Genomic DNA, 22,279 nt, shown 5'->3' on the forward strand with positions numbered 1-22,279 from the left:
ATTATTATTGTTCATGAAAAGGAAAAAAATTGTGTGTAAGAAATGTAAACACCATTTTTTCAAAAACCTTTGGGAAAAATGCCTATAACCTAGCTTCACGTTTAGATTTAATATCGACAAATTCTTTTACCACTCTCCATATTCGTAGTAATCCGAAAGTCCAGGCAATACTTATGTTTGTTTTCCCATAATTTAATAAAATCATTAATTTTCATCCGTTCTCGATAAATGTTCAACATTTTGAATTAATCTGATCGTTCAAAGTGGATAAAAATCGAGTTCAAAGATACTGTTGCATAATTAGATACATTCACACGTCGTACATACGAGTACATATAATTATATTCAGACAAGTCAAGCTAATAAAAGCGTGGTAATAATAAAAACATTCTTACCGTATTACAAAAAAGAAATCAAAACAGTATTTGTAATGCACCATCACCAAATTTAAGAACTGCTTTATTGATTACCCAATGACTCAATGCCTACTCAATCAGATTGAGCGGAGAAACTCGCTATTAGGCATCTAAGAAATCGAGCAATAAAGAGGATACTAAAAACCTCAACAAGATTTTCGATGACCCGACAGATTTTTTTTAATTTATTTTGTTTCCAAGAAAATGATTTCTTTTTACCGAAAATCTTTTTCCAAAAAGTAGTCGTTACTATTTTCAGCTATATGTATGTACTTTTTTCAAACTCACGGAGGCATAACTCCCCCTGAGACGCTCCGGCAAGTTGATTAGCAATCGGTTTTTTACGATTATTACGTGTCATGTTCATAAATAATTCATACATGTCAGTTATAAAAAAGTTATTACGTATTCAAGGTATCTTGCTAATAAATAAAAACTGTAATAATTGGCCAAGTGCGAATCGAACTCGCCTAAGCACACGGATTCCGTACTTCCAAATTTTCATTTATTATACCAGTTATAGAAGTAAATGTAATGTAAGACTTTGAACTGTTTACGTAAAGATCAATAGGTAAAGCGAAAAACGTCTGTTTCTTGTATGGCAACACGACGCGATGGCGTCATTTATAACGTTTCAAGAGACAGCCCTGTGACAAACAGACAGATGGATAAACAGCAGAGGGTTAGTGATAGGGTTCCGTTTTTGCCCTTTGCGTACGGAATCCTAAAAAGCTTTTATGGGGACTTACGCTACTGTTTAACTTTTGCTGATACTAGTGCAGGCCACTTTTTGCTAAAACTACTGCAGTTGCTTAAGCCGCTACCGCTCGGCCTCTATTTTTTTCTTTGAGTAACCCACGAGCGGCATAATATTCTTTGATTTTATCCGAAAAATCTGGTAATAGTTGATTGTTTATGCGTCTTTTAAAATGGCAAAACTTAGGTTTTTTTCTTCCCCGAACAGTTCTCAGAGCGACGAGGATTAACTCACGCCCCGATCGCCTAGAACTGTGATACAACATATTAATAAGCAGACGCTATTAGCTGAACGTAACACTCTTAACTTGGACTATATTCGACTGGTAACCCTGAACTATGCTGTGTCCGCGAAAATCGTTCCACATACGACTAGGTCAAGATCATTTGGCGCGATTTTGTACATGCACCAAAGTTACATGATGGGTAACTTTGGTGCACTTGGTGGTCCTCTTATGCTAATAAAATAACGTGTTTTCAAACCCTACATCACACCTCACAGCTGCTAGGGCAGCGGAGCTGATATACAGGATACCTTTTTTGTTTTCTTTACCTTCAAAAGGTACACGACGACGTGGGAGCGACGTCGGGTTATGTGGCATTTTTACCGCACTAAAACTCCCCCCGGTGGCTGTACTCAAGGCTTGTTCGAGAACTCCGAGATCTCCGACGGAACACAACCCAAGTCCTCCAAGCGCAATGCCCCGATCGGGCTTTGCCCTGGGGGAGCAGTTTTCGCCTCCTCCCACACTTTCTGGTGTTCACGACGGTATGCGACCACACATACCGCCCTCGTCCGTGGTCCCAACGGCGTGGTTTCTGATAAGTTACTTATACTTCTTAAGACTTCTTACGCGACTCCGCTTATTATTTGTTTGGTCTGACTTTTTTTCTGATGAAAAGCTTTATTTTGGCTCCGTTGTCTCTTTACGTCAACAAATTCAAAAATTTGTACCGTACACACTATGCGATACAATATGCGATTTGCATTGTTATTTTGAACTTAGTCACTTCAGTTTAATTTGTTTTGACTAGATCCGATGGTTATGATTAGAGATGGGCAAAGAACCCGGTTTAAACCCTGTGCAGGGTTTAAACCCAATAAATACCCGTTTATTTCCTCCCACTGGGTATTTATCTGGGTGTTTATAAAATGAGTTAATAAAATCTACACAAAGCTTTTAAAATAGTTCAAATGTTTATTTAATAGATATACTATATAGGTTTTTACTGTATTTCTAATGTTTTTACATTTTTAAATATTACATTTTAGGGGTTCATCTATTTTTATTACCTTTTTAATTATTATTTGTTTGACGAAACAAATAGCGCACAACTATAACAAATAAATATAACTCTCGTATACTATTGCACAGGTGGTGTGGGAATATGGGCATATAATGTTAAATGTAATTCTTACGTAACATCTTAATAATTATAGCTTTAAGAAAAAAAATATAAACATTATTTTATAGAAAATTTTAAGTGCTACAACTTTGGTCCAAGGTACTTTTCGATAAAATTTACCGTTTTCGAGAAAAATCCAGAAACCCGAAAATTTTGACGTTTGACCCCGAATAAGTGCCGACACGCACATCGATGAGGACTTTTGGAACTTTACTTGTGATGGTAAACCCAAGGTCTCTACGGAAATTTAGCTTTATGTTATTTGATTACTATTTTTATGTCTAAATTGACCGGACTATAAAAACTCCTCTATCAAAATGTTTCAAAGTCATTTTCTGTAAATTAAGTAGAAAAATGTTAAAAAAAAGTCTTCCCAAAGTGAAATCTATTATTGTTATTATCTTTGTTATTTTTGGTTTAACGACAAAAAGTTATCGAACTAAAATTATAGATTAATCAATTTGAAACCATAATTGTTCTTACTAAATTTCTGTGCGACAAATAGTTTGCCTGGTGGAGCGTAAAAACGCGTTGTGCCCCTTTTTTCAAGATGGCGGCCGAGGGACAACAGTTGGGACTCCACAAATTAGGATTCAACTGTACACTAAGCCCTTTACACTAATCATTGACATCTATAAAATAAAATTGGGTCTTCGAAAATTGCAACCCAAATGTAACACATCCGAATGGACTATAACGACTATAACAGCGTAGTTAAATGAAATATGTGCTTTTAGAGTGCATATTTAGTGAATTGTTTACAATATTATTTTAAAAATGATATTACACGAAGAAAATAAAAATATGAATGACAATAGTTTACACCCGCTGTTTGGGTGTTTATTTGGGTTTAAACCCTATTTCACCCAAATTACCCGGTTTAAACCCGTTTCCACCCATTGGGTTTAAACCCTCTGCCCATCTCTAGTTATGATTGATCCTATTGTGTGATGCCATAAAAGAACCGTGTTTATTAAACACGCTTTTAGTAGCTTTTATTAGGTTGTATGTATGTACGTAACAGTAACGGAATCTTTGAACCCGATTTCTATCCACTTTGAACGTTCAGTTTAATTCAAAATTTTGAAAAATTATCAAAAACCGAAGACAATACACGATTTTAATAATTTTGTACCATTGTCCTTATCAACATCCTCAGGATTAACGATTTTCGAGGCGAGAGAAAGCCTTAGGGAGAGTTCAGGCAAAGTTACTAGATTGATTTTTAGTTTTGAAAAATAATAATGTTATTTCCCTATAACTCAAATGTACTGAAACATATCTATAATGCCATCTTGTAGAATGATTTTTAGGATTCCGTACTCAAAGGATAAAACGAAACCCTCCGCTGTCTGTTCGTAAGACACAGGGCTTTATCTCTTAAACGGTAATAGATAGACACTTGATTTTTTTACAGACGATGCATAATGATGGTCGCTATAACAACAAATACTAAAAATTACTAAAATAAATATAGTTCAAAAAACTAAAAAAGTAGAAAATAATTTTCAATCTAGGAATCAATTAAGGAACAGTAAATTGTATGATTGTGGAAAAAGTGAGGGGTGCTTTTCAAAAATTGATAAGTGGAGCACTCCATTTATCCTCGGATTTTATCATAAAAGCGTGTTTTTTAGTTTTTTGAACTATATTTATTTTTTAATTTCAGCCGGATCGTATGGCAATATTGCCAGGTATGGCAAGCATGTTTTCGGAAACCGTTGAAGTTAGTTTTATGTTTTAACAAAAATAATTGAATGTTTTATTTCAGTGGAATTTGTTATCTCCAATATTTACAGTCCTTAACCCCAAGTGGCGTGAAGAATCCCACCCTGTATACAGATTCATTAGTTATTTTAGGGTTTTGCAGGACATGTGCTGTGTTTTATATAAGTTATACATAATTAAGTATTTATTTTTTGTCAACAGTACCAAGTGGCTCAGCTGTATTGTGTGGCGGAGGTCTCCAAAAACGAAACTGGTGGCGGGGAGGGCATAGAGGTCATAAAAAATGAACCTTTCAAAGATTACCCTTTGCTCGGTAAGTACAGAAATCCCTATAACTTTAAGAAAACAGGTTTTAGTAGCTACATTATTATTGATTGACCTTTCTAATCTTAAGTCGTGTAGGATCTGTCTCGCTAATTTAAATGAATTTTAACATTAGGATTGTACTAATTTTAGGATAGGCTAATGTATGTATGTGTATGTATGTAAGTATGTTAATGTTACACCTTTAAATAGTTGTTGAAACTTTGTATTAAGGAATAGATAAATTGATAAACGCGCAAGTTAATTTATCGTTTTAACTTTATCTTGTAAGATTTAACATTGTAAAGTACAGTTATGTGATTGTAAAGTAAAATATTCTGACATAAAATATGTAAGGGACGAATCTACAATATCTCTATTAAAAAATAGGTTTGAAGAAACAAATCATTGTTTAACTACGTTGTTTTTCAGCCTTGATAGTTACTTAAATATATTAAAATTACATTTCAAAATCAAATATTATAATCATAATCAGCGATGTCGTATTTCCGTTTGGTTCACCTCGATTAAAGCTACGTTTAATTTTTATTTAATTAAAATTTTAATTGGCATTACGGTTTTTTGATTTCATTAATTTTGAAGCAACTCAACCGTCATACTTGCCAGAAGTAATGGTCAGTTAATATTTACGTTATTACCATAATTAAGTTATTAGTCTCTGAAATTTTAGTAAGGAATTAATTATATACGTCATATGAATATTAGATACTTTAGGATGACCAATTGGCTACTATGGTCTGAGCGATAGGTATGTGCGTCATCATCTTATACGTCTATTTTGGTCCTTAGCATGCAAAAGTCCGAGGATGCTATTTTATCTTTTGGGTAGCGGCGTTGTTGCGACCCCTCAATTAGGATAGATTTACAGAACCCATTGAGATCCAAAAAATTGCATCCTCTGACTATTGCAAACCAAATGTAATATTTCAATGGAATAACGGACAAGTTGCTCAAACCATTTTATTGCTTGGGTGACAGACGAGCGCCACAAGTCTGATATTATTTAGCGTTGAGCAACTGTTGATAGTCGCATAAACCACTACTTATTCGTTAAAGCTACCAGTTGCGAATGGTCGGTCAGCCTTAGTATATAGGAGTAATAAGTCTGCGTTGCTAAATCTTCTACATAAAATTATCATAAGTTATTTGATAATGTGTTCGACTCAAATTGTTGGTTGTCTTTTTTTTAATCTTTGCACCGTGTTTGTAGGTAATTTTTCCCTTTACGTAAGCAAATATAAAGGTAAATTTAATTTAATTTTTAATTAAAATTAAAATTCACATACAGTATGATATAATAATCGTTTTTTAATTAAGTATACAAACAAAATTTGAAGAAATTTGTATGTTACATTTGTATCTACGCATTTATTTGAATATATTTATTATAATTAGACATTTCCTAGAGTTTGAATTGGACAATGTATGATTTTCAATTTCAATTAAAACATACATGTAAATGAAACCATTCGGGATACCAATAACGTAATATTTATATAGTATTCGATTAACCATACCACAAAAATTTTATACCACAAAACCACAAAAACAGTTAAAATTTTAAATTATATTGTTGTTACCTAAATTTAAGTTATTAATCTACGGATTGTTTTTGTTAAGGTTAATTAATATAACTTATTGGACTTTGCTCTCTATAAGCATAATAGCTATTTAAGTATATGTACATAAGGCGTAATAAGTCACCCCGCGTATTACAGTCAAAATTTTGAAATTTTTTGTATTGACAAATGTTACAGTTTGATTTCGCTACGGATTGTGTGTCGGTTACCTTTCACTTTTATCTTGTGCTCAATATTGGCTTATTGTGGATGAATCATTTACGGCCGATCCTATTGTGTAAGGGTTTCAGTACAATGCAACACAGCAATATAGTGGCGATGCAATACCAAAAGCAAACGTCTTAAAGATGTCCCTAATTATGAGGACAACAGGGACATCGAGGATATATGAAAAGCAACTATCGTAGTCCTCAGGGATGCCAACACATATATCCGTAGTCAGAACCTCTGTTATATACAAAGTTGATTATAAATAATGTCTATGGGCGGCAGTGATTTCTTACCATCGTGTGGACTATATGCTCCTTTGCTTTTGTGGTAGAACCCTTTGCGATTCAACTCTGGAGGCACTATCGTTACACCTATTTCTGCTTATAATAGCAATGTTAAGCGTAGCGGTTTTCCGATTTGAAGGGTGTGGTACAACTTAGTCCTGAAAGGTGTCAACGCATCTGTGGTTAACTTCATCTAGGTTGCATGGACTGCATGCTCGTTTGCTACTCCAATGTTATAAAAGATACGTAAAACAGTAAAACCTAAACAGTATTATGAAATTGTTTACGACGCCTCGTGGGCAGCTTTCATACGTTTGGCATCTAACGCCTCCTACGCCAAAATTCTATTGAGAAGCGTTGTATATATACCACGTCTTAATATGTTATGAGGATAGTATTTTTTTTACTGTCTGGTCTCATCATAGGACCGTGATTTTATGTACTACTATTTGAATCTTCTAGACTAGTCTATGTTATTACGCTTCTGATCTTGCATGTCACTGAACGAGATTAAAAGCAAATTTCTGCTTGACACATCTTCAGTCGAGGTTAGAGATCTCTTGCCCAACAATAGAAAGAGAAAGCTACAATCGCAATGGAACAAACTCTAAAATTTGCAATGTATGCTTCGTTCGTTATGAAAAAAAGATTATGACGATTCCGTTATCCTTTATCCTAATGTACCTAATTAAAAAGTCTTGTTGTATTATCGCTTCATATCTGTAATATAATAATTTACTTTTCGTTTGGCAAATACATTCGTCACACGCGAATAAGTATTAGTGACATGACTAACTTCAGCATCAGCGATCAGCATAAACATGTCGAGTACTAATATCAGTCAATATTCATACATTAATATTTAATACCCCGTACTTACGCGATAGGTGGGGTGATACTGAGCGATAATCACGTAAGTCGAATTCGCGTAAGTCGGAATAGGACCTATATATAAATAACATATAAATAACATCGCATGGTATAATCTCGCATGTGACTATGCGTTGACTCTGCGCAACTAATGCGAACATTTTCATTAATTTAACAATAGTGTGGGAGCTGTAAGTATATACTTATATTATAGAATCGGTAATCGGCTGAAATAAAAGACAAATCCACTAGGAAGCCGAATCCGGGTTCGCGTAAGTCGGGGTAGTGTAGGTGTAATATTACCGTACATACCTTCTTTATAAGGGTTGTTTCTGCTCGTGCTTATTTCTATAAGGGTGCGTTTAAATGACGCATATTTATTGAGTAGGAAAAATAGGTCACTCCTGAAATCTTGACACTAGAGATGAATGCCATCCATCGAGATGATATCGATTTTTCCAAACTCGCGTAGATAATGTAGGTCAAATAGCTTTACATAAAAACGGGTACATTTGTCAGAGGTTATACATTTCTTGAACAGGAAACGTAGAAGTGAATTTAAGTCAGATTAAACCCGAACACAATCTATGTGAATTTACTCTGTTAGCAAAGGTTATCGTTATTCGTATAATGTTAAATGTGATGCACGAAAGCATTTTGATCAAGAAGTTATCTAATATTAATATTTAACATGCGAAATCATGTATTATTTAGTTATAGTATATGTACTTGTACGTGAATTGAAATTTGAATATTTTATTATTTCTTTCATATTTTTGTATAGAAGTAAAACTGAGATTGAATATTGATAAGTGTTTTACATAAGTCCCGTTCAAAAAGAGTTTAACTTAAGTGTAAAAATGTTAAAAGTAATAGATTTTTAATCATAGTGCTTTGTAGTTGGAAAAAAAGTGGCGACGAGTTCGAAAAGCGCAAGTGATTCAGAGAATTGTGCAACGTGCACCTCATGCATTGAAGGTAACAACTATGGGTATCTAACACTTACGCTGTTTGTCCACCAACCACGATACCGAGCCGATACCGATAATTAATGACGGTGTCGAAGTAGCGTACATACATTTGCTATAGCAGCTTGTCCACCGAACGTCCGTCACCCGAGCACCGTCATCCCATAGTAAATGTATGTGTACGCTACTTCGGCGCCGTGATTAATTATCGGTATAGGCTCGGTGACGGTGCAGTGGACAAACAGCCTTAGAGATATGATTTTAGATTGAAACTATCGCGGTATTGTGATATTTTTATATGTAACGGGTAGTCGATTCGCGGTTTTAATTTATTTATTGTCGATATTTGATGACATTCGCCGTGACAACGATCCATGCAACAAGTCGAAATGTCGGCAATAATGAAATTAAAATCGCGTATCGTGCGTTGAGATATAGTTGTAAATATCGTCTTACGAGTAGAATAAAGTATGGTACACGTTACATTATCACTAAAAGTATGATATGTTATTAATTTTTAAACAAGGTTTTTAGTAACATTCATAGAATTCTTTATTTTGGTATGTACCCATGGGGGTGCATAAAAAAAAATTGGATCGCAATCTTGGGGCGTCTGCCATATCCAATAAGCGTGCCGTCATTATGTTAATCAGCATTGTCGTAAAAAACAATGTGTATAAAAGTTCAGTTCAGGATTTTTTTTTTATAATATAAGAGTAGAAGACGAGCATGCAGTCCATCTGATGGTAAGTGGCTACTGCAGCCTATGGACATCTGTAATCAACCCCAGATAGGATTAAATATTCCTACCTGAGGTCGGCCACAGATGCGCCGCTATCCCTGAGGACTAAGCTGGAACGCCTCGGAAAAGTTGTCTCCCTTACCACACCCTTCAAACCGGAACACAGCAGCGCCTAACACTGCTGTTATTAGGTAGAAATAGGTGTGGCGGTGGTGCCGCCGGAGTCGTACCACAAAGGGTTCTACCACCTTCAGGTGTGTGTAGTTAACTGGTTTAGTTTCGTTGCAAGTTAAAAAAAAGCCTGTAAAAATCAGTATCGCTGAAAGACTCAAGGCTAAGTGCCTCCACTGCCTTTGCGTAATATATGAACATTAAACAAGTTAGCCTTTAAACGAAAATAGTAGTTATCGGAAAAGGTAATTTGTCTTAAAATATAAGATGTTTGTCATCCGAGGGAAAAGGACCAGAATAATATTCATGGACCGTTAATAATGTTTTTGACTCTCGAAAAACAAAATATTATTTGCTTATGTACTTTCTGTGCTATTTTTATCAGTGAACCGTAAACGGCATTAAACTTCTTTTAAAAGGTTTAATTGCGCACAGTGTAGAGGGAGACATGCTTTTCCGAAGCGTTCCAGGATAAACTTCCGTTTAGAACATACCTCCGATCGATCTGAATTTTGGTACACCTATGGATTTCGACCCGCAGATGAAGAATATCGTACTCAAAATACCCGCAAATAATATTTTCAAGGTCAAATTGCTCAAAAACGATTTTTTTTTGCTGCTATATTTCTCTGAAACAACTGGGTCTACGCAAAAAACATATAGAACAAAAAATATGTATTTCTTTACGGTCTACAACTTTTGTTTGGAACGTTTTTCTCTAACGTTCATATTTATCGCAAAAAGCGCAAAAAACATCAAAAAAATAGTTTTTGAGCAATTTGACCTTGAAAATATTATTTGCGGGTATTTTGAGTACGATATAAATGTGCTCATGAATAAAGGTAAGGTCTGGATTGGACCCACCCGCTCGCAGGGCGCTGCCGCGCCCTGCTCGCTTAGTTTTATATTGTCTTATATGTTCCAACTATATTATTAATACTATATTAATATATAATAATAAATATTATTAATACTATATTATTGGCTAGGTTAGGTTGGGACAGGGAAAATTACATTACCGACTAAAGAAAACTCCGCACTGTATAAATATAAAGCGCGTGCTAAAATGCAATTTTCACAATTTAATTTCTCGGTAACTATGGGTATGCGCCAAAAATTCCTTTAGGGGTTGTCTTCGAACATCCAAAGAAAAGTCCGAGCCAAGTTTCAAATCGATCGGACGTGGGGGTTTTCGGAAGTGCACCACATTTTTCTCCCAAACAACTGGGTTTATGCGGAAAACATACAGAACAAAAAATGTTGATCTTTTTAGCGTCTACAACTTTTGTTTGAAACATTTTTCTCTAACGTTCATGTTTGCTGCAATATACGCGGAAAACCATTAAAAAATCATTTTGCAGCAATTTGACCTTGAAAATATAATTTGCGGGTATTTTGAGTAGGATATTCTTAATTAGGGAGCCAAAATCCATATGTGTACCAAAATTCAGATCGATTGGAGGTATGTTCTAAACGGAAGTACACCCGCGTTCCAACTTAGTCCTCTGGGTATCGGCGCATCTGTGGCCGACCTCAGGTAACGATCTAATTTTATTTGGGGTTGATTACAGAAGCACTTACCATCTGGTGTATTGCATGATCCTCGACTACTCCTATAGTATACTACAAAAAGTGGCTTTTTATATTTCCTCGTTTGTAACATATTTTAATACGACTATTACTATTGTTATAAATATACTGTAAATTATTCTTTGACCTACTTTCAAGTAATGCGTTTACCCACAAGATTTGCATAAGTGGAAATCAATAAACCTTTTCCTATTGTGGTCCTTACGTTACGTTATCTAACCAGAAGAGCATTAAGGTCCCTTGAGTAACGACTTCTATATATTTATATATATCTTTATTTATTATATAGTTAGCGAACAATAGTACAAGCAATTGTAACAATAGTTGACGTTGATGGATATACTCTGAATACTATACTTCATTTAAATACAAAGTGTTGCATTGTAAATCCCTCCATAGTTGTTTTAGAGCCCTCTGTGGTTCGGCTTCGACGGCACCACTGCCTACTTGTACCTAATAACAGCAGTGTTTAGCGCTGCTGTGTTCTGGTTTGAAGGGTTTGGTAAAAGATACAAAATTGTGAGTAGAGGTAAAAAAATATAAAAATACTGTAAAGCTGTCGCGTTTGTGGTGGGCTGTTTGGGTAAACTTATAAAGAAGTCATTAAATGAAGCGTTGAAGCACTTCACACCAGATCCCCAGAATCAGCATAATGCTTATGATTGACCTTGAGAAGTGCTTCTGTCCAATTTCGGTTGGGTATCAGAAGTGCCTTAATGGCCTTAACCTATTTTATAAACATATCAACTTCTTTCCCTTTCTTCCTTCCTCCCTCTTTATGCCTCTTCCTCCTTTCTTCATAGCGAGTTTTCTGTACAAAATTTCAGTTGGCTAGTTACTCCGAAAGATAATGGGCGTTGTGTAATTCTATAACTACATTAATTGCTACAATTGTACCGATTGCATGGCTAGACAAGGGAACGGTACCTACCGTCGGTACATAACCGCGCGGCCACATATTCAACGAGTAGCGAGATAAGTGGCCAGGAACGTCGTGTGGCCGGGCTCTCGTCCTATAAGAAAGCTCTTCTTCTTCTTCTTCTTAAAATGCCCCTCCAACTACTGGAAGTTGACTATCTGCTTCTCGCTGTCCTACGTGTATGTAGCTCTGCGGAATAGCTCGGCGGCGCTGCCTATTCCGCTCCATTCTTGTATGTTACGTAACCTGGACTTCTTTCTCCTGCCAAACTTCCTTGTTTTTATAAAAGAAAATACCAATTATATTTTTGCAATGTTTTCGTAAGAAATAATATTTCTTCGAAAAAAGTGGCAGCCCTACTGACGCGGGTAGGGTAGTGTGTGGCTACGATGGAAATAATCGCCGCAACAAGAGGAGTAGCGCGAGGAGCAATGTGTAGACACACCACAAGCGATGCAAGCATATACTATTACTATTATACATATACTATTATTGCCGTCGGCGTCAGTACGACGTTATTATTCTCTTTCCTCGTAATGGATAAATGTAGACACATCTGTTCAATGCTATTCTACGAGTGTTATCGGCTATGATAAATGCAATTATCGTTTACGGAAGTAGGTATCGTTTAATGTTATTCCTTAGTATCGTGTTAATAAATATTACCAATGATGCGTTTAGTTTTATCTTTTTAATCTCATCGTTTTTAAAAATTAAAATAAAAAATTAAAATTCTATATTTTCGTGCCTAAGAGGACATGTTAGAAATCATTCTGGCCCCTGGGATAACGATGTTCAGTGATTCTTAACAGTAGTTGTTCCAATTTTATATCTTTTTAGATCACACAATCAAACAAACTTACTTACAACGTACAATCACATTTTTTTATTTCGTAAACCATTGTTATATATTTTTTGATTTGTGTAGACCCTTTTTTCCCCTTGGGAGAGACTGAATTATGTAAGGATCTTTATCGCTCTAATCGGTGGTCACTTACCATGAGGTGGACTGAATGCTCCTTTGCTTCTTCTGTATTATATAGAAAACTATTAAAATGAGATCCACTATCGTGGGTTCCAAATCTTTTTTCAGTCACTTATTTCTATTGTTGGTCATCTTCGAAGCTTGAGAGTCGATATAGATCACTTTCCACGTCGTAGACCCTATATATGTAAGACCCTACATCCCATACGCTAGAATATAATAATTATATTCTTTAATATAATTGCACAAATACCTTCCAATCTCTAACCTGGTTGGCCAATATTTTGGACAAACCGTCATTCGTCACTAAGAATGACGGTTTGTCCAAAATATTGGCCAACCAGGTTTTAGAATGTCTAAGACTCACAATATCCAGTCTATATATAAAATAATCGATGCTATTGGTATATGTAATATGAATTCATAAACGTTTATTACCTACCGCAAAATTTTACTATAGCTATTTATAACAATGACTTACTACTCACGAGCCATGCAGCATATGGCCGCTCGAACTGGTTTAATGGAGTCGTTCCCGTTCTGTAATGCTAATGGTACATAAGATCACATTTAACTGATCAGTTAACACTCGTTCGTTAATAGCAAACATCTGTCAGCTTATACTGATTGGTATAAATGTAGGAAAATAATGATACTATATCATTATTTTCCTACATTTACATTTACAATTTGTCTACCAACCCAAACTTGGGCAGTTCCGTGGACTGCTGTCTCAGAGTGAGAGGAGACTCGTGCCCAGCAGTGGGACAGTAATGGATTGGCAATGACAAGTGCCTTATCTTAGACCTGCTTCTATTACAAATATCTAAAATCGACAGAGATAAAACTGTGCCCTTTTAAAAATAATTTGAAGAGTGAAAACAACTACAAATATATTCTATCATTATCAATGTAACGTGTACCACAGTGTAATAATTCGAAGGTAATATTATTGATAGTAGGTCCTATAAAATATTGTAACGTTTTCTCAACAACACTTATTGTTTTATAACCTAGCTTTACTACTAGATGCATCGTATCACATTTCAACTCACCATTACAGTAGATAATAAAAGTAATAAATCAATAATGAATTAAGTGTGTAGTGTTTGTGCCAAAATTGATAAATTTGATTAAGGACCATATAATATTATATTATTTATAATGTAATAAATGTTGTAATCAAAGAATCGTTTTGTCGTTACGTACGTTCTTGTTTTATTTTGAAAGTAATATGTAATTAAATATTTTATTATGATAGTTGTTAATGTAAGCAAAGTTGAAATTAAATGCTATTGTGTAATTCAGATACGAATATTTATTGTGTATGTGTACGAATATAAAATCCATGGAAACACAGATTAATATAAATTAAGAGAACAGAAATAGCGAAGTTGTTTGTTATTTTGAAGGTGGTAGAACCCTTTGTGGTTCGACTCCGGCGACACCAACGCTTCACCTATTTCTGCCTTATAACAGCAGTGTTAAGCGCTGCTGTATTCTGGTTTGAAGGGCGTGGTAAGGGTGACACACTTTTCCGAGGCGTTCCAGCTTAGTCCTCAGGAGTAGCGGCGCATCTGTGGCTGACCTCAGGTAGGAATACCTAATCCTATCTGGGGTTGATTACAGATGTCCATAGGCGGCAGTAGCCACTTACCATCAGGTGGACTAAATGCTCGTCTGCTACTCCTATATTATATAAAAAAAAACATATCAGAGACCGCCAATAATTATAAGACAATTAAGTAACATCAGATCCTGGCTCCAGTGACGGACTAAGTTCGTCGAAGGCCCGGGGAAGAAATGTTGAAGCCCCCGGTCTAAGAAGTTCATCTAATTTTATAAGCTTTTACAAATGTGTACAAGGGAACTTGTAGACATTTGGGGGCCGACCAGGACCATAGCCTGCCTGACCTGCCCTTCTTTACTCCGCCAGTGCCTAGATCTATTGACCATCACAAAATACCCGATTAAACGTATCGCTAACCTTTATAAGACAATTGAATAACAAACGCGTAGACAAGTCTTCATATGACGTATGTTAGTAATACATAAAATAATCAATATTAACCAATTTCTGGTTACCTATGTTCAAAATTTTACTATTATTGTGCAGATAAATTAACAAATTTTTTACTTTGTCATACAATAATTAACTAAGATTGTGTAAGCGAATTTGGCAAAAAAAAAAAACAATTGAAGGTTTATTTTTTAATCTACAAGGTGTGTATTGTGTACTTGCACTGTTTCTGGCAAAACGATAAGGTTTGTGCTATTGTGATGACGTAATATTCGCTAGTTTGCACACCTGTTGTAATTGTAATGTTTGTTTAGGTGCGGTACAGTGGATCGTGCTCATGGACGGCAGTTTGCCCGTGGTATAATGTAACGACTCGAGGTTACTATGACACGTTGTACTAATATAGATAATAAATATTATTATAATATGATTATAGCTGATAATAACATTATGCATTTAATAAATTTTAAGATGGTAAGAGTCCTTCTGGTTTGCCTCTGGAGGTACCACCGCAAAGTCTATATCTGCCTAATATTAGCAATGTATTCTGTTTTGAAGATTCTTTCCACAACCTCCAAGCTACTACGTTTATATGAGATCAAATTATTGTCGGTTCTAACTTGTCATAGAAAAAAGGAAAGTATTTGTGGCTAGGACTACGCTAGGGTTTTAGCTAGGATTTCAATCCTATCTCTTGAGTTGCGATCTATGAGCGAGAGTGATCACTTACCATCAGAAGGATTCCATTCTCATTAATTGCTATACTACTGTTATAAAAAATACTGTTTTTATTTGAGATTATTGCATGTTATTTCTTGTTTAGCAACTAATAATTGTACCTTGTACGTTGTATTAGGCTTGGTACACACGATACATTATTCTGAAAAATAAATGAGTAAGCATTGAAGTCACAGCACGAAATAACCGGGAGTATTGTATATAGCTGCGGTTACATCACAAACAGCTGAGTAAACGCGCTAATCTTGGCGCAGACTTAAGTTAGACACAAACGATCGATTTATTTGTTGCTAACTCGTGTTGAATAACTCTCGACTACAGTGGCGCGTTTTTTTCACTATGACACTCGTCTTTGTCAGTTTTTGCATTATAAACTTTATAGGCGGGGCTACTGACTGGGCCCTCCACATGTGAGGGGCCTCTTGGATAGATATAAAAAATCCAAATTTCGACAAGTCTGAAACATTGACTTTTTTCAGTATTTTTACTGACAAAACTTGAATAGGCGGGGCTACTGTCCTGGGCCCTCCACATGTGAGGGGCCTCTTGGATAGATATAAAAATCCAAATTTCGACAACTCTGACACATTGAATTGTTTCAATCTTTTTACTAGCAAAACTTGCACTTAACTAATTACTAAATTCATCGTTAAATTAATTTGACTTCACGTGTTAAATTTACATTATATATTTTTAATTAGGTATAAAAAAACCTAATTAAAAACATACACTTGTAATTTAATTGTTTCATCGGTCTAAGCGTGGTTTATAGTTTATTAATGTGGTTTTAAAATCTATTTTTACATTTAATCATTAGGTATAACATATAATTAAAAAGTTTTGCCAACAAAGGATTCTGAAGGAATATTAACGAAATTCCAGGTCGTAGTTAATACATAATTAATTAAAAATTATTTAGAAATCGAAAGCCGAATGAAGTCTTTATTCGTATTTTTAACCGATTTCCCAAAGAAAGGGAGGTTATCTATTCGACACGTATATTTTTATTATTATTTGTATTTTAATGTAAGTTATCATGAGTGTGTAATCTGCCTTAAATCATTTGCATTGGTCAAGGTTCTTATGAAAGACAAAGGTCGGTAACAATAACACAATTAAAAGGAAACAATTAGACAAACGTGTCCGTTAACGTCGAAGATTTCACGTCACTGTTTTTATGACGGGCTATTGCTCTACGAAGATCTTACGTACTTCTTGTTAGTTTAATCTCCTCGCTGCGCTCGGGCGCTAACTTCACGCCGTGCAAAAATAGGCTACTTTGGCCACGCGTATCGTAATGTACTATTTCTACACTAACAACCCTACTCTTTAAAAGGTCGTCTTTCAAGGTCTCTTTAAGGTCGTCTTTTAAGAATACGTAAATATCAGAGAAATCCAAAAGAAATTATGGGAAGAGTGAAAGAGGTTGTAACCTACCTAAAATGGAGCGTCTTACCCTCCGAGCACACATGTATTGCGGCATTGGCAACATAAGGTCGGTGGGCACTTATTCGGGTCTCGAGGGTACCTTTTGCCTGGACAGACTCTTAGGTCGAACACCCCCTGACTGGATTGTAACAGTCGGAGGTTTACCGCGTACATGATACTTTTATAATGTAAAAAGAAACTAATATGATCATAAATATTCTTTGTAGAGAACATGCCTAAGTCAAGGTGAGAGACGTGCCGAGCACTCCTCACTTATTTTCTTATCGTTATTCAATTGTCTCATAATTGTTGGCGAGTATAATGGTTAAACGAGGTATACTTATTTATGGTCTAACTAGACGTAAAACCGTTTTTGAAGCTCCCCATTTAACTGAGTTACATACTTTAGTAACTATAAGGAGAGTTACAAAATTAATATAGTAATGCTTAGATGTATTTTTCCAGTAAAATATTTTACTGGTAACTTTAGACTTGAGTGAATGTTCATTTTAGTGCAGTTTCAAAGTTAGAGTTTTAGTGATTACTTCCATTGGTTCTCAAACTTTTTGTCATTACAAGGTTTAAGAATATAAAAGTATGTTTCGTATCGTGAATCATATTTTATCATCCGTCTTGTACTTACGCGACAGTTAAGATAAAGTGAACGTGTTTAAGAGTTAAAAATAATTTACTAGCTTCATAGTTTCATGTTCTAAGTGTGATTATTACAGTTTCAACAGTCAAAATATTCGATATTGAAAATAACATGGAGACAGCACTGGTATTATTCACAATAATATCTGAAAGTATTTGAAATTTAGTGCTTTGATGAACATTCCGTTTAATATGAAGCAAATTAAAATAAGTGGACTCAATAAGATCTTAATTACACAGGTGGTAAATACTCATCCGGGCAATACACGTACAAGATCTACCACTTGGCGTCGAAGGTGCCGGCTTTCATCCGCCTGCTGGCGCCGAAGGGCTCGCTCGAGGTCCACGAGGAGGCATGGAACGCCTACCCGTACTGCCGGACCGTGCTCACGGTAAGAATCTGTTGTTTTGTGACGTATTTCTTTTTAAGGTGGTAGAATCCTTTATGGGTCGACTCTGGGGACACCGACACATCTATTTCTCCTAGCAACGGAGTTAAGCGCTGCTGTGTTCAGGTTTGAAAGGTAGTAAGGAAGCATACTTATTCGAGTCGTTCTAACTTAGTCCTCAGGGGTAGCAACGCATATTTAGCTGAACTTGGGTAGGAATCTAATCTTATCTGGGATTGATTACAGGTGCCTATGGGCGGCATTAGCCACTTACCATCAAGTGGATTGCTTGCTCATTTGCGCGGAGCACAAATGTAGAAGCATACATTTTTACTCCACGGTTTTACATTTAAGAACAATGCCCACTATATTTTTTCCATTCTTCCACTATACCCGCTCACTAGCTGTGGTCTACTCCACTTTGATCACCTGGATAATTAAAGGCGACTTCAATATGATTATTATTTTAAAAATATTCTATACCTTTCAAAATAAATATACTAAGTAACTTTTAAGTAAAAGTATTAGTACAAGTATCAGTGGTAAGTATTTTAGGGCGCACCTTAATTAATTCTATAGTCTGATTCATAATTAGGTGTCCAAAATGTAAACAAACAAATGTCACTGTCAAAATTAACAAGAAACAAAAACTATAACAAACTCAACAAAAAAGAAAACTTTACAATTATTCACAATTTAACGAACGGGCTATGAAAACGATAATACATTTGAGTTCGATTACAATCACGAAAATGAATAACATCAGCTACGAAACTTAAAAATGACGGCACAAAAAATGTCTTGGGTTCCGTTTGTGTTACCATTATCACATTTTAATTTTCTACCATAAGCCTTGTTTTTTATTATTATTACTGTATGGAACGAAATTGAGGTAATATAAATATTAGAAAATTTGAATTGATCTTAATTTATTTACATTATTATTTTATTATTCTTGTATTAATTTAATATTGTCAAAAATAAGAAACTACCATTTGAAATTTATTTTATTTCTTGATAGGACAACACCTTTGTTTACATTTTGGACACCTAATTATGAATCAGACTATATAGTGATAGTAGTGTTTATCACAACGAAAGGTAAACATTAGCCTTTCAGGGTCGCAGTACACTGATAAATTTTAAGTATAGTATAGATTAGTATAGTTAATTCTCATGCATATATTTAAAAAATGCTTATCTCATATGAGACATGAAAAGGTAGGATGACATGAAATAAATGAGTGTTAAAAAAATCGTCGTCAACCTTTTACTGCCCCACTGCTAGACACGGGTCTCCTTTCAATGTGAGAAGGGGTTAAGGCACCCCGTTGCCCATGTGGGAGTTGGTAGACTTCATAGACCTTTGAGAACTTTTTTTACCACGCTTTCATTAGCTTGGGTTGTATCTATCTACGTATGTAATCTATGTACGTAACAGAATCTTTGAACTCAATTTTAACGGAATCTTTGAACGGTCCGATTAATTTAAAATTTTAATATTTTAATTTAATTTTGAACAATTATCAAAAACCGATGACAATACACGATTTTGTTGCCCGTTCTCCTCATCAGGATCGTCAGGAATCAGGGTTATCGATTTTCCTTGTGCTAGTTTAGCGTGATTTTTAGTTTTTAAACTATAATATATTAAGAACTCACGATGTGTGGCCTCGCCGTTAAAGAAAGTGATAATTAATTTGTAATATGTACATAACTTTGAAAATCACATGGAGCGCGTGTAGGGTATGATCCTCGGACCCCCTTTTTTAGATCGAGTCTCAATCACTAGGCTATCACTACTTAATAAAAATAATTAACTACTTCGTAATTGTGTTACATATGTTTTAAGTACTTAGTAGGATTTTATTTTATGTAACTCTAATTAAAAGTAAGACATTTCATATAGAAAATTACTTACATCTAGATATATGAAGGGGGTTCCAAAGTTCATCATAATGTAATCGACCATTTACTCATATTAATTTGTCTGTATTTATGTTTTCAGAATCCGGGCTACATGAAAGACAATTTCGTTATTTGTATAGAATCCCTGCATTTACCCGATACTGGTGAACAACAGAATGTAAGTGTATTTGTTATTACTATGTAGTTTACTATTATATGTATACCTCGAATTTTTGTAAACTTTAGTTTAACTTGTTCAGTTTACACGAATGTGGAGCAAATCTTGCAATTAAATTTTAAATCAACATGTTGCTATTAAAAAAAAAGAACTAATTTAGTGGGAAAGAATTTGTGTTTTTGTCTTATCGGTTATTGAAAATGAATTGATATCGCAGTGCAGATGTCAATTTATGAACATTATTTAATACATCGACATCTGACAATTTTTATACGACAAATTGTAAAGATCTTTGGTAAGTAATAATTGGATAGATTGATGGCGTTATTGATGGTGAAAATGGGCGTTAGAGATTACAGAGAATAGCACTGCAATGCTAAAAGCTATTCTACAAATTTTGCTTTCACGCGAGTTCGAGGCCATAATTATCTCTACAGTCTAAATCTAGAGACGCTAGCTCGATGCTATAGCTAGCTTTTACCCGCAGCTTTCCTTGATTTTACACTTTTTTATCTATCCCTCAGGAACGGTACTTTTTCGGGATAAAAGTTACCCTATGTCCTTTTCTAACGCCCTGACAATATGTACAAAATTTCATGATAATCGTTTAATTAAAGCGTGAAAGTGTATCAAACGAACAAACAAAAAAAAACTCACATTACCATTTATAATATTACTCAGGTTTGATTATACCGGGTCATGTGTCTAAATCGATCGGAGACTGTAGGCATCTCCGTCGGCAAGACCAATTGGCCCCGAAGCGGAGGTCAAGTGGCCGTAGGGTGCAGTCTGCATCTCATTGCCCTTGGCTTTGATAGACCGATGAAAGTAATGATGGTAATCGATCAATAAGTATACGGACTGAATAGAAAAAAAGAAACAAAAAGTATATCAAAATTAAAAGATTGCAATTAAAGCTCTTATTTAAAATAAGTTTGTTTTTTTTTCTCACAGAAGTCACATAATAAATATTATCTCAGTGACAATTAGGCTTGCATTCATCATCAAGACAAAGCAAAGCCTTGCTAAGATTTTAAATAGATACTTTTAGATAGATGAAGTGATCATTGATAATATTTGGAGATCTGTTTTTAACAAAAATAAAATAGTACCGTATGTAGAGGAATCATCTTCAGCCCACGTTAGTCCACTGCTGGACATAGGCCACTCCCAAGGTACACCACTGAGTCCGGTCTTCGGCTCTCCTCATGTAGAGGAATATGATAATATGGTTATGTAGAATCGTCTATAAAAATGTAGTATTTATATTTTATATTCAATGATACTCATTAAAACAATACGATACAATTGCATTGCTTTATGCTTCCCGGGAAAAGGTTGTACTAAATCTGAGTTCTATAGTTCCTAGCTTCGATTTTTTATGCAGTAGGTAAAAGAAGAAGAACGAAGTGTACCTAACTAGGGAGTCTCCGCCGTATTCGTCCCCGTACTCAACCCATTACTGCCCCACTGCTGGGCACGGGTCTCCTCTCGTAATGAAAAGGATTAGGATGGCCTAATCTCCCGAGGAAACGCAGTAGAATATGGTTTTACCGCGTTCCCTCCATGTTAAAAGTACAACATATATAACATCCATATATTTATCATATTTTAAGAGTGATTACTATCGAGGAAATTTATTTTATCTACATAAAAAGATGTCGTGCGACCATACACCGATGTCTGAGAACAATTAAATGCAATTACAAGGCAAGAAAATTCATAAGTATTCATTAAATGTCACGTTGCTATAGGATATACAAGAATTTATAATTAGTAATTACTAACTAGCTTACACAACAAAATTTCAACGACAAATGAACGGAACATGATGAAGGTGGTACTCGTAGAACCATAAAATCGCCTTGATAATAAAGACTATTATTATTTAAACCCATTATCAAATTGGGACGTAGTTTGAAATTTAACGGCAGTACAAATCGTTTTTTAATTTGTCCCTAACCAAATACGTGCGGTAATTAGTTTTTCATTAATGTTTGAAAATATCAATGGC

The 22,279-nt window shown here is 35.0% G+C and overlaps 1 protein-coding gene across 2 annotated transcripts in view; it reads left to right on the forward strand.

Annotated features, from left to right (window-relative positions):
* The window catches only part of vib (phosphatidylinositol transfer protein vib), a 34,688-nt gene that overhangs the window by 4,529 nt on the left and 7,880 nt on the right, over positions 1 to 22,279 (forward strand). For both annotated transcript variants that reach the window (XM_073078278.1, XM_073078279.1), the window contains exons 3-5: positions 4,509 to 4,620; positions 18,031 to 18,182; positions 20,188 to 20,265. In XM_073078278.1, the coding sequence (XP_072934379.1) occupies positions 4,509 to 4,620; positions 18,031 to 18,182; positions 20,188 to 20,265 (342 nt within the window). The remainder of the gene's footprint in view (positions 1 to 4,508; positions 4,621 to 18,030; positions 18,183 to 20,187; positions 20,266 to 22,279) is intronic.

Source organism: Epargyreus clarus, unplaced genomic scaffold (assembly GCF_041222505.1).
Source record: "Epargyreus clarus isolate Ecla_fem2 unplaced genomic scaffold, WU_Ecla_fem_2.2 ptg000012l, whole genome shotgun sequence".
Taxonomy (NCBI): Eukaryota; Metazoa; Arthropoda; class Insecta; order Lepidoptera; family Hesperiidae; genus Epargyreus; species Epargyreus clarus.